The 13,921-nt window shown below is 35.9% G+C and overlaps 1 protein-coding gene across 1 annotated transcript in view; it reads right to left on the bottom strand.

The window, feature by feature from the left end:
- SLC38A1 (solute carrier family 38 member 1) overlaps window positions 1-13,921 on the bottom strand; it is an 88,679-nt gene that overhangs the window by 65,441 nt on the left and 9,317 nt on the right. The window contains exon 3 of the mRNA XM_032222173.1: window positions 11,927-12,042. Coding sequence (XP_032078064.1) covers window positions 11,927-12,042 — 116 coding nt within the window. The remainder of the gene's footprint in view (window positions 1-11,926; window positions 12,043-13,921) is intronic.

Here is a 13,921-nt window from a genome sequence, read left to right as displayed (position 1 = left end):
GCAACAGCCTCCCTCGGGATCCCGCTCCTCCGCTACAGATGCATCGCGTCCCAACAGCGGAACGTCTGGTCACCTTAGGGATGAATCCTGTGCGTGTCACCCAAAATGGCTACGCGTGTCAGCACTGACACGCGTGTCATAGGTTCGCCATCACTGCTTTAAGTCGAAAACACCAGCCTGAGGATGGCAAGTGAGACCTCGCCGAAACGCTGCAAGACAATCTCAATCTTACATGGGAAAAGACCCGAATACAACAAGACCAGCATACCTACACCCATGAAAATATATGAACATACATACATACATACATACACACACACACACACACACACAGAGAGAGAATATACAGTCATTTTATTCTAATGAAATATCCTGTTGTACTTTATATACTCAGCTCCTATTAAGTAATTCATTACTCCATTATATTCATTACTAAAAATGGGCAGAACTTGTTCGATCAGTCTTCTTTTTCCTTTTCTCTGCTGTATTTAGTGTAGAAATACAAAACAGTATTTTCAGTAGAAAAGTTTAACACATGCAAATTTAGTAATACGGAATCCATCAGACACATTTTAATGTTAATTTATAAAATGAACCTAAAGTTTATACTAATCTCTGCTGAAATCTTTTAGAGATTACTGTGATTAGCTTTTAGTTATTTGATTTAAATATTATTGCAAAAGTTAAGTGTTTGAATGCTATTATAAACAAAACTGCAGTCAAATAGGAAAGCACAGATAAAATATCCACTGAACTCTTTAAAATTGCAGCAGGAGCAGATAAAGTGCTGTTTACTCCATATCTACAAATATAGAACAAGACTCTGTATTCCAGAGATTGGAAAATATTAGCCAGTTGCTAAAAGCTTTAACAGATTAACAGAATTAGAAGGGACTTTGTACTGTAGGTCATCTAGTCTAACCCCCCGCCCAAGCAGGAGACCCTTCACCAGGCTGTCAAACTCACAGCGTCATGTGACATATTGAGATGTTTTCCCCTTCACTAAATTGGCCCTTGGCGTGACCAGCGTGTGACGCATCTTGACAGTCCTGTCCTATACCATGTCTGACCAATGGCAGTCCAATATCTGCTTAAAAGACTCCAGAGATGAAGCTCCCACAACTTCCAAAGGCAACTTCTGTTCCACTGGTTGATTGTTCTGTCAGAAAATGTCTCCTTTATTTCTCCTTATCTCTAGATTGAATCTCTCCTTTATCAGTTTTCATCCATTATTCTTGTCTGGACTTTGGGTCCCTTGGAAAATAATTTGACCCCTTCCTCTCTGTGGCAGCCCCTCAAATATTGGAACACTGCTATCATGTCTCCCCTGGTCCTTCTCTTCACTGGACTTGCCATGGCGAGTTTCTGTAATCTTTCATCATATGTTTTAGTCTCCGGTGCCCTAATCATCCTGGTTGCTCTCCTCTACACTCTTTCTAGTCTCTTTTTTATAGTGTGGTGACCAAAACTGGTTGAAGTACTCTAGGTGTGGTCTGGTTGTTGTTGTTAGTTGCGAAGTTGTGTCTGACCCATTGCAACCCCATGGACAACATTCCTCCAGGCCTTCTTGCCCTCTACTATCCTCTGGAGTCCATTTAAGCTCACACCTACTGCTTCAGTGACTCCATCCAGTCACCTCATTCTCTGTCGTCCCATTCTTCTTTTGTCCTCAATCTTTCCCAGCATCAGGCTCTTCTCCAGCGAGTCCTTCCTTCTCATTAGGTGGTCAAAGTATTTTAGTTTCATCTTCAGGATCTGGCCTTCTAAAGAGCAGTCAGGGTTGATCTCCTCTAGGACTGACTGGATTGATCACCTTGCAGTCCACGGGATTCGCAGGAGTCTTTTCCAGCACCATAGTTCAAATGCCTCAATTCTTTGGTGCTCTTTTTTATGATCCAATTTTCTTTTCTTTTATAAATTTTATTTTGTTTGAACAAACACATCTTTGCAACACATTACATCTTTTTACCTGTCTGTTTTATCTATACTAATAAATCTTTTATAACTATGACTTCATATATTTGTGCATTTACATTATTTCATACATTTTTCATTCTATGTGTAATATGCTATATATTCTATGTATAACAGTTTTTACTACATTTACCACATTTTGTGTAATATTTATTTGCTATAGTCTATCTCATATTTCAATCTTTTAATCCTTTTCCGGTTTTGTAATTGTCTATTGTTTTGTTGATCTTTATTCCTTTCCTTTTTGCTTTCCTGCTTTTCCCCTCCTTTCCTCTAGCCAATTGTACAATAAATCCCATACGGATTTGTCTTTCTCTTTTAGTTCTTTTGTGAGCCTATCCATCTCTGCACATTCCAATATTTTTTAAATTACATTTTCTTCTGTTGGTATATTATTATTTTCCAGTTTTGTGCAAATATAATTGTCGCAGCCGTAACGATGTGTAAAATTAAGTATCTAGTATTTTTTTCATAACTTCCTTTTATAATCCCTAACAAAAACAATTCAGGTTTTAGTGCAATTTGATGTGTAGTAATCTCCTCTACCCAATCTTTTATTTTTTTCCAATATTTTTGGCAGCTGTGCACGTCCACCACATATGTTAGTATGTTCCATGTTGTTTGTTGCATTTCCAGCAGATAGGTGAACACTCCAGGAACATTTTTGCAATTCTCGCTGGTGGAAGGTGCCATCTGTAGAACATCTTGTACATGTTCTCTCTATAAGCTGTTGCCATTGTTAATTTGTAGTTTATTTCCCAAATATTTTCCCATTCTGCCAATTCTATACTATACCCAAAGTTTATCACCCATGTTATCGTTTCTTTCACAGTTTCTTCTTCCATTTTACATTTTAATATGTAGTGATATATTTTTTTAATCAATTTTTCTTCGGTTCCCTGCAAAATTTTATCCAGCTCTTGTGGCTCCTTATAGAATCTGTCCCTTTCCCTGTCTTTTTTATACCTTGCCTGTATTTGTAAATAGGGCCACAAGCCAATATCTATTCCCTCGTCTTTCAGTTCTGGCCTTGTTTTTAGCCTTTCTTGGTTGTCTAATATGTCTTTATATCTTATCTTGTTTATGTCCAATACGTTTGGGTATATCAGAGCTTCCATGGTGGACAGCCAGATTGGGACTTTATTGTAATGTTTTGTTTTGATTTTTAACCGTTTGTAGTAGAGCTTTTCTAATTAAATGTATTTGGAAATAGCTATGAATCTTGTCTTTCCCATCCCAGATAAAGGCGTGCCAACCCAATTCCAAATTATAACCTTCTATTGTTAATAATCTTCTGTTTTTTTAAATTGATCCAGTCCTTTATCCAGGTGAGAGCTGCTGCTTGGTAATAAAGTTCCCAATCGGGAAGCCCAAATCCTCCTCTTTCTCTACTATCTTGTAACAATTTTAATTTAATTAGTGATTTTTTCCCTTACCCAATAAACTGTGCAATTAATTTGTTTAACTCTATGGGGAAAAAAATTCCCTAGGCTAATCGGCACCACTTGAAATAAAAATAAAATTTTGAGTAGTATATTCATTTTAATGATGGCAATTCTTCCCATTAAGGATATTTGTAGTTTCCTCCAATTTTCCAGATTTCTTAATTTTCTGAATCATTTTAACACAATTACCTTCTTTAATTGATGAGCATTTCCCTGTCAGCCGAATTCCTAGGTACTTTACTTTTTTTTGCTATTTACATTCCCATGTTTTCCTCTAATTCTTGCTCTTGTTTTTTTAGTAAAATTCTTAGTAATGATCTTTGTTTTGTTCTTATTAATTTTAAGTCCCACTACCTTACCGAATTCCTCTATTTTTTTGGATTAATTTAATTCCTGGTTTTAATGGCTCCTCTAATATGAATACCATATCGTCCGCAAATGCCTGTATTTTATATTCCTCTTTTTTAATTTTTAATCCCTTTATTTCTTGATTGTTTCTAATTTCTGTTAGTAGAACTTTCAGTGATAATATAAATAATAGAGGTGATAATGGACAACTCTGTCTTACTCCTTTCCATATCTTAACTTCTTCTGTAGTGTAACAATTTATTATTATTTTTGCTGTCTGGACCAAATAAATTGATTCTACTGTATCATTTTTATAAATTTTTCTCCAAACCTCATCATTTTTAACTATGTAATAATGAAATGCCAATTCAAGTTATCAAAGGCCTTCTGGGCATCTAAAAAGACCAATGCAACTTGTTTTCCCGGATTCTCTTCATAATATTCTAGTATTATAATTATCCTCATATTGTTTTTTAACTGATGTTTTGGTAAGAAGCCGTTTTGATCTGTGTGGATAATTTCATTTAATATTTTTTAAATTTGCTCTGCCATTATTGATGTAAAGTTTTTATAATCTGCGTTTAGTAAAGAAATTGTCTGTAATTTTTTATTTGTTGATGATCCGAATCCTCTTTGGGTATCAATGTTATGTGTGCTTCCCTCCATGATTTTGATAACTTTGCTTCTATAAGTGCTTCATTAAATAAGTCTAAAATCATTGTTTCTGTCTGCTCTTGCATGGCTTTATAAAATTCTACAGGTATACCATCTGGGCCCAGTCTCTTCAATGCTTCCTTTAATTCTATCAATGTGATTTTTTTGTTTAGCATTTCTCTCTCTTCTTCAATTTCATGTAGATTCCTTGCATTTAAGTATTTGTTCGATACTGTCTTGTAATATATTTTCTTTGCTGTAGAGATTCTCAAAAAATTTCTGTACTATTTTTTTTCCTCTTTCCGGTATTGTATGTTTACCCTTTTATCTTGTAAGTGATATATTATTCTTTTTTCTTTTTCTTTTTTCAATTTGTATGCTAACCATCTTCCCGGTTTATTCGCATTTTCAAACTAGATTTGTTTTGCAAATTTAATTTTTTGGGCCATCTCTTCTAGTGTCATCAAATTTAATTTGTGTTTTATTAGTTCTTTTTTCTCCTTTTTTTGATTCTCGTGGGTTTTTTTGCAGGTCCATTTCTAATTTTTTAACTTATTTCTCTAATGTTTCTTGTTTTTGTCTCTTTTCCTTGATTTTCCTTGCCAAATATGCTGTTGTCAAACCTCTTGTAAAAGCTTTTGTAGTATCCCATAAATTTTATAACGATGTTTCTTCTTTCTTATTTACTTCGTAGAAAAGTTTCAATTCTCTTTCTACCATTTTTATATATTCTTTATCTTTCACTATTCTTTGATTCATTGACCATTCATTGATTTGGTACAGTGGTTCTGAGATGACATCAGCCAGCTCCTTTAGAACTTTAGGATGTAATTCATCGGGTCCTGGTGATTTGTATTCATCAAGATCAGACAGGTGTTCTCTTACCATTTTTTTGCTTATTTTAACTTTTATTTCTAGTCTGTTTTTTCTGTTATGTTTTTGGTAGGTTGGGCTATAGTTTCTTTTTGTGTGAACATGTAAAGAATGAGTTAAGCAGCTCAGCTTTCTCCCTGCTGCCTGTTACTTCCTTGCTATCTTCTCTTTAGTGGACCATTTCCTTAATTTTTTTCTTGTTGTTTATATGTTGGAAGAAACATTTTTATTATCTTTGACTTTTATTATCTTTGAGACATAGGTGGCAATTAGATGGCGAACCAATTGAGCAGGTTAACACCTTTGTATCATTAGGCATAACTTTGTCCAAGACTGGATCTTGGGCTTGCCATCATCAACAGAGTACATTTAGAGCAAAAAACCATTTGAATTTACTACTTAAACTAAAGAATCATGGTTACCCAGGTTCCCTAGCCCCATTAATTAAGGTTTATAAAGCTAAGGTTACCCCAATGCTCTTACACGGAGCAGAAGTTTGGGTTCAATACTCAACCACAGTCCTAGAACAAACACAGTCCCAGCACTTGAGATGTATTTTGGATGTAGATCCAAGAACATCTGCTGCAGCAGTTAGAGCTGAATTGCGAATTCACACAATTGATGCACTATCCAAAATTAGAGCATATCTGGTGCAAAGTCAATGAAATGGAGACTGATAGACTCCCCAAGTTGTGTCTCCTAGAGCAAATAAAATTACAATCACAAATCTCCTGGATCACCAAACTAACAAATTTTGTAAGAAGCTGTTGTCTTCCTGCCTCTTGCATAACAGAACTCCTCAAAAAAAGAGCTGCCCAAAGAATTAAGGATATAGAAGCACAAAATGACATAGCTATCCTTAATAATGTGGGTAACTTGAAATGGCTGAGTAAATACAAATGTACTTTTCAAGTAGACAACTATTTGAAGTTACAACTGCCAAAACATCTTAGGGAGATATTTATGTAGATTGCAGTGTGTAGAGTGACACCGAAATATAATTTTATCATATATCTTAAATTATTGTATTCTATTTCAATTTCATTTTAGACTATTTTTTTCTAATTCCATTTTAAATTGTATTTTATTCCAATTCCATTTTAACTTGTTTTTATCAAATTTTAGTAATAATTTGTTTTTGGAACTTTGCAGTTTGATATGGCCCAAGGGCTAATCAATAAAGACTCAATGTCAATGTTTCTGTTTAAGAATTAAGTCCAGTATGGCTGTCCCTCTAGTTCCCTCTTCTGCCTTTTGGGCAAAAAAGTTGTCAGCTAGGCTGGTTAGGAACTTATTCGATTTCTCACTTAGTGTGGAATTAGTCTTTCAATTGATGTCAGGGTAATTTAAGTCTCTCATTACTATTGAAGTATGTTTCCTACATATATTTGTTAGCAAAAAGGACATCTATTTTATTTTTCGCTGAGCACAAATTAAGCTTTGTATGACTTTCTTCAAGATAGCTTTTTTCAGAATTCTTATCTGTGTATTACATAATCCTTCTCATTTTATCTTTGTTGACATTTTTAAAAAACATGATCCTTTTCCTTAAATTTAATACCAACCTGAGTTTTTTGTTTGTTGTCTATATCATGAATCCAATATTATTTTAAACATCCTTTTATATCAATTTTTTGAGGGTTGAAATCTGATAAATACCATTTGCTGTTATTACTCTGAACTATCCTGGTTAAATGCAGGAGAGCCAGTGGTAACAAAATGTTTACAATATTTTTTTTAAAAAAACTGTAATAATTTATATTAGCAATATTACATTTGCTAGTATTTTTATTTTCTAGTAATAAGTGGCAAGAAAGCAGACCTGATAAATGTCATACAAAGATAGCATGGCATTTCATACTATCTTTGCTTTTAAAAAAACAATATTTTTTTAACCTTATTTGTGATTAGGTATTCATTGTATTGTTTAAGACAATCATGTGATACTGTCCTTCCTATGCTGACATACTCCACTCGGCAATGCTGGTTAAGACTTCAGGACTTCCGGTGGGCAGAGCCTGACAGGGGGTTGTTATTTTTAACAGCTCTGGAATCTTGGCGTCGTTAATCTGTCTAAACAGCAATCTATCAAGATGTTTGGCAGTTTATTTACCCTCTCTTCGGGCTTAGAAGAGAGAGATGAGAAGCTATGCATCGGAAGCTCTCCAACTAGCCCTTTCAGCCTAAACGCTGGGAGGAAGGGGGAAGGCACTGGCTGCAGCATGGCAGCTCCGAGCCGGGATTCATTCTGCCTTTTGTTGCAGAACGAAGGTTTTCGCTCATCCTCAGCACAATGATTTATTGTGGTCTTCAAGCCGAGCTCAACCAATATTGGTGAACATCTAATTGTATGTATAAATCCTTAGCTCCATCTGCAAAGAATTCCTTCTGCTAATTAATTGCTGAAAGTTCTATGAAAAATGGCGCCGAGCTGTGTAGGAGGGGCGCGACCCTGATAGAATTTTTGCGAAGCCTAAAAGTGATGTATTACTAAGAAGTGATTTATTATCAAACCAAATAGCAATTAGTGCATAATTTGACTGCTTGGATTTTTTTAACTGACTAAAGAAGATTAAACTTGAGATGGCTTCTAAGCAAAAATTTCCCCCCTTCCTCCCCCCGCATCGAAAAGTGCCAGAAATTCACCAGCGCCTTCTGCTAAAATACAATCATTACTCCCTTCTACTTCTACAGGGGACCCCCTGACAAGGGAAATTCTGCAGAAGGAATCAATTGATGGGTTAAAAAAACATGCTGTTTCGATGGAAGCAAAACTTAAGGAAGAGATAGCTGCTTCTAACAAACAGATGTCTGAAGAACTTAGGACATGTAACCAAATGATTAGAGGGGACTTTCTGATGGCTCTGAATTCGCTAGCTGGTTATGCATATGGCCTTGAAGAAAAGTTAGAAGATCTTAGTGACTCTAATACGAACTTGGTAATGAAGATGGAGGCGGTCCAGCAAAAGGTTAGCGATGCAGAAAATGAAATCATAATGCTACAGTATAGGCAAATGGAATTTGCTTTAAGGATAAGGGGCCTCCCTGAAAGAACACAAGAGAACCTGAAACAGACTCTCTCTGAAGCCTTCGACCTGATGGTGGGAAGGTCAGGAGGGAATCTTGATTGGCAAATCGAAAAGGTTTACCGCGTTAATTCCTTGCTGGCAAAACAAAAACAATTACCAAGAGATAGAGTGGTCTACTTTGCCACTAGAGATGTGAGAAATACGATATTACAGGAATCCTACAAAAATAAGCTTCAAATCAGGGGTCGGGAGGTGACTGTCTTAAAGGAGATACTACCTAAAATGCTGAGATCTAGGAAAGACTATGCCTTTTTAGCTGAAGAGCTTAAAAATAGCCAGATACAGTTTAGATGGGACGCACCAGCCGGCATTGCATTTAGCTACCTTGGAAAAAGGCATCACCTCAATAAAGTATGGAAGGCACAAGATTTCTACACCAACGTACTGAAGGGTGGACAACCCTCTTCCTCTAGATCTAGACAAAGAGAACAAGAAGGATATGATGGAAAGCAAACCACTCAAGTATTAACAAGGGGGGATCAACTTGTTCTCTCAGAGGTACAAGAAGCTAAAGAACAAAGACAAGACCGTGTGGTTACTAGACGAATGGAACAGGAATTAAGAAAGCAACGTACACAAGCCACCATTCAGGAGCATACAGGTATTACATCAGAAACAGTGGGAGGAGCTAGGCCAAAGGTTAAATTCCAAGATGTTCAGATGGCTATTAAAAAGTTTCAGGGGGCTAATGATGGTAACTAAGTCTCTAATATGGAATCTTAAGCGATTGGATCAATTTAGCAGGGGATGGAGTGCTCAGTATTGAAGGGTATGATTTGGTATATGGCTGCTTGTTTGCTGTATAATAAAGAGGTGGATGAGAATTTTAAAGGTCATGTTCTGGGGAATGCCTTGCTACGGGTTGGGAAAAAACATCAATATAAATTAAATGACATGGTAGACTTATAAAAAGGTTAAGGTATTCTGGACAAAAATATGGATAATGCAAAATGTTCTAAAAAAAAGGATAAAGTTTACCCCCCACCTATTTTTTGTTATGTATAATTACTGACTGTAGAGCAGTAGAGATTAACTTGACTTTGCATTTGATAACTGCAGCTAGATTGTTGGTGGTGCAATACTGGAAGAAGGAAGATTTGTCTACTATCTAGGAATGGACATTGAAAATCATAAACTTAGCAGAGATGGCTAAATATTTGCATATCTCAAGGATAATTCAAATGAGAGATATAAACGAGACTTGGAAAAATGGATTGACTATATTCAAAATAAATATGGGTCTAGGAAATTTCAGATAGCTTATGATTAAGATCAGAAATGATACAAATTGCTTATAGTTAGCCTAGCAAGGAGGAGCTAAGCTCAATTCAAAGATGTTATTAACTTTCTACTTTTTCTTTAAGTATATCTTAAACTGTTTTTGTTAAAGATTTATACCTTGTATTGGTTCTGGGAAGTCAGGGTGGGGGAAGGTTGGGGGGGAGGGGGGGAGGGAGTGGAGGTTACTAAGTTGGAGGAGGGATGTTGGATGATTGTACTTGTATACTGCTATTTTTTCTTTTTTATGTGTATTGAAATGGAATTATAAATACCATCAACACAAAAGGGAGTTTGCTCAGAAGCTGAAATACACCAAGTGAATTAGAGGAAGAGTGGGAAGCAGAGGAGAGAAGAAAGATAGGAAGAGAGGGACAGGAGAGAGGGTGAGGGGGGAAGATGAGGAGTATAAGGAGGAGTGGTAAGGGGAGAGAGGAGAAGGAGAAAGGAAGGGGAAGTAGAGTAGAAAATGATGGAGGGAAGACAGGATGTAGAAAGGGGGAGGAGAGAGGGGGAAGAAAGTGTCAGATAAGGTATAAATATGGTGTATGGAGAGCAGAAGAGCCAATAACTGGGTTTTTCTTTTTTTTTCTTTGGTAGTTGATGGTAAGATGAATTGATGTAAATACTTAATAATACAACATGATATTGACTATGTAATAGTATACATGTGATTATATGTTATGAAAATGGAAAATAAAAACTTTCTATGGAAAAGACTTCAGGAAGCGATATGTCCTAATGCATCCATGGCACCCAGCTGAGAAAGCTTATTCAACATTTAAAAGAAGAAAACTGTTAACAATAGTTATTTGATTAGAAAAAGTCCAAAAAAGCATATTCTTCATTGTTTAGAATATTTTGCATGAGATTATGTCTTAAGAATCAAACTTAAAATTTCTTTAGAAGTTCAATAAGAAGCTAAGCAGTAATGTTTGACCATCTGACTATTAAAAAGTTCTTATATTGTGTGAAGTTCATGTTAAATGAATATTCATTCTGTTTTAAACAGAATGGAGTTTAAACATATATTTCAAATTAAGAATGAATTTATCTGTCCATTCTAGTTTCATCCACTTTTTCAGCTTACCCACCTTAAAATCATTTTTTCCACTTCATTTCAGGTTGGTTTAAAAAAAAAATACATGAAAATTCATACCACTCACTATGTGATTTATTAATGCAATTTTGTAAAACACTTTTTTCAAATGTAAAATGTATTGTTTGTTATTTTTTTTATGTGTGCATATTTATGTCTAGTATCTTTACTTAAGGAGTGGTGTGGTGGCTCAGCGGTTCGTCAGCTGAAACCCAGGTTCGAGGCCTGAGCACCACATAATGGGGTGAGCTCCTGTCCTCACTCCAGCTCCTGCCAACCTAACAACTTGAAAGCATGCAAATGCAACTAGATAAACAATTAGCAGGTAACAGTGTTCCATGAGGTTATGCTGGCTACATGACAGTGCTTATTCAATGGCCTTGATACAGAGATGAGCACTGCCTCCTATAGTCGGTAATAACTAGCAGAGTAAAATCTGCAGGGACTCCTTTATTTTTACTTAATAATTCTGCATACATGTTTTTATTTATGAATTACACTGCAAAACTAAGAAACTACATGCGAATACACTTGTGTATTTTGTTTATGTACTGGTTAGATCAGGCATTAAAGTATAAAAACAGATTTTTGGGGGTCTTTCCTTCAGCTGAATATTTACAAGGATTGAATGAAAAATGTTGCTTCCAAAGTTGTAAGTCACTGACAGGTAGAAGTACTGATATGCTAGAAGCTCTTATGTATTTCTTAGCCTCTGTTCTTTGACTTCAATTGGCAGGAAACTGCTATGAAAAAAGGTTCTATTGCTCTTGTTTGCTAAGAGAAAGCCTGCAGTAACTGCACTTTAAGTGATGTGACATGATTACATTTTGATTGCCAAGAGACCCTTGAAATTCAATATCAAATTCAGGTTGTTCATGGCGACCTTGAAATAAGTGAGGATTGTTAGGACTTTGTTGAAAAAGAAAATCTGGAGTTCTTTAATGATAGCTTTAAAACTTGTCCAGCATTGGTAGATATGTGGCAAATGGAGTTGATTGCTTGGAGACACCAATACTAACAATAAAATAATTCTTTTAAGGATAATTTTTTTACTTCATCTATTAAAAGATCCCTATTTAAACTAAATCTATGAAAGTGGTGTTATTTTTCATCCAACCTTTGAATGTGTCAAACTGCTAAAGAAATTTGGCATATGAATTACTTACGCAAAGAGTACAATTCCTGTGTTGGCCAAAGCAAAGGCAAGACCCAATATCCCACTGCCCATGATAGCATTACTAAGGTTGAAGACAGACATTCCCAAAGATGTTGTTCCTGGACTCTGTAAAAAGAGAGAATGAGGGGAGAAGGGAAATAAAGGAAGAAGGCAACTCAAAGTTTGGCAACTGTAAGAGTTCTATTCCATTTTCATTTTGAGAAGTCAGTTTGTCATTACATTACATTAGTCACTTTTATGTTGAGTCTAACATTCACTTATCTCCCCAGTGGAGTTCAGTAGTAGAGAGAAAAAAGACAGGTAAATCTTTATGGGTCATCTTTATGGGTGGGTCTTGACATATCTATTCATTACAGCCATATATCATACTGGTCATAAAGTGGATCATCATGTGACCCTTCTGATTTTACAATTTTTGCACAAGTCATTAAGTGAATCACTATGGTTAGTCAATCAAATCAAATCATTAAACAAATGCCATGATCATGAAGCAAACACATTGTTTGCCACTGTGTTTTATAGCCAAAAACTGGAGGTAAAAGCCAATTTGGGATGAAAATGTCATAAATCAGTCATGTGACTACAGGACTGAAAAAATGTAAACACAAGCCAGTTGCTGAACGCTTGAAATGCAGTCACATGACCACAGGAGGGGGAGTGAGGCAGCTATTCAATCTTTGTCAATTAAGGTTCACCTCAATTTTTTAAAAGCCAAATTCATGCATTTCTTTATTTTTACACAACACATTTCAAAGCTTCACATGGTTATGAAGATGTCTTTTACAAGCAGGATCATAGCAATCAACTCCAGGAGGATTGGTAGAAATCAATATGGTGAAAGTGTTAAAAGGGGTGGACTACTAAAAGTAGGATGCCACAGCTTCATATTTCCGCTCATCCATGTGTTGCCTGGACTTGTTAAGAGTGGAACATGGTCAGTTGTACCAAATACGTTGATTCCACCAGCAGACTCACACAAAGTGTTTTATTAGCTTAGGGTGCCTCATGTCATTTGACTCCAGCAGCTCTCACTACAATTCACTGGAGTGTAATCATAAATTAAGGAAGGCAGTAATGGAATTTAAATATGACCACTATAACTAGCAGCCATTGAGAACCTTATCCATTAATAACCAATCTCATTTTCAACCTCTTGAAAATGTTAGACAGTAAAATCTCATAATTTAACTGTTTGAACAAATGTTAGGTTTCTATTAAATGCGCTAATTGATTCAGGAGCCTTGAGTCAAATTTCAAGAGAGAAACCAGCCATTTATTAGGAACATTTTGGCAATGCCTGTTTTGTGAGTCGGATCTTAGCTTATGTTCCTTCCTTCCCCTCAGTCTGAGTCATAAATCACATTCCCTAATGAGGTAATCTGAGATCCCACTAGCTGAAAGTATGCGTGGAATGCGCTCCCCCCTACTATGTCAACTTTAGGGGTTGACATTCAGCTCCTCTCACTTCCCAAAAGCAACCTGTGCGAAACAAAAACAATTTGAGTTTTTCAGGTTTCCATTAAATGCCTTAATTGATTCAGGAGCCTTGAGTCAAATTTCAAAAGAGAAACCAGTCATTTATTAGGAGCATTTTGGCAATGCCTGTTTTGTGCAGTCAGATCTTAGCTTATTTGAAATATAGCTGAACTTTACATCTGTTCCATCCCTCCACTCAGTCTGAGTCATAAATCAAATTCCCCAATGAGGTGCGTCCCTCCCAAGTCTGCTGCAGTAATCTGAGTTCTGACTAGCAGAAAGTATATGCTTTCCTACTGTATCAACTTTAAGAGTTTACAACAAATACAATTGCTTAACTGCCTTCACCATTTGTCTTCATTAGATAAATCTGGAATTCCGGAAGAAAAATTTCCTGCTTCCTACCTTATCCACAGTGCATTCACCGATCATTAGGAAGATTAATTTTGGGCTGCAGAGAATTATGCAACTTATATTGAAGGAAGGCAAGGACATAAATATAATCACA

This window comes from Thamnophis elegans, chromosome 7 (assembly GCF_009769535.1).
Source record: "Thamnophis elegans isolate rThaEle1 chromosome 7, rThaEle1.pri, whole genome shotgun sequence".
In the NCBI taxonomy this organism is placed as follows: Eukaryota; Metazoa; Chordata; class Lepidosauria; order Squamata; family Colubridae; genus Thamnophis; species Thamnophis elegans.
Note: the sequence above shows the minus strand (reverse complement) of the source record. Positions and strands in the feature narration are given on the sequence as shown.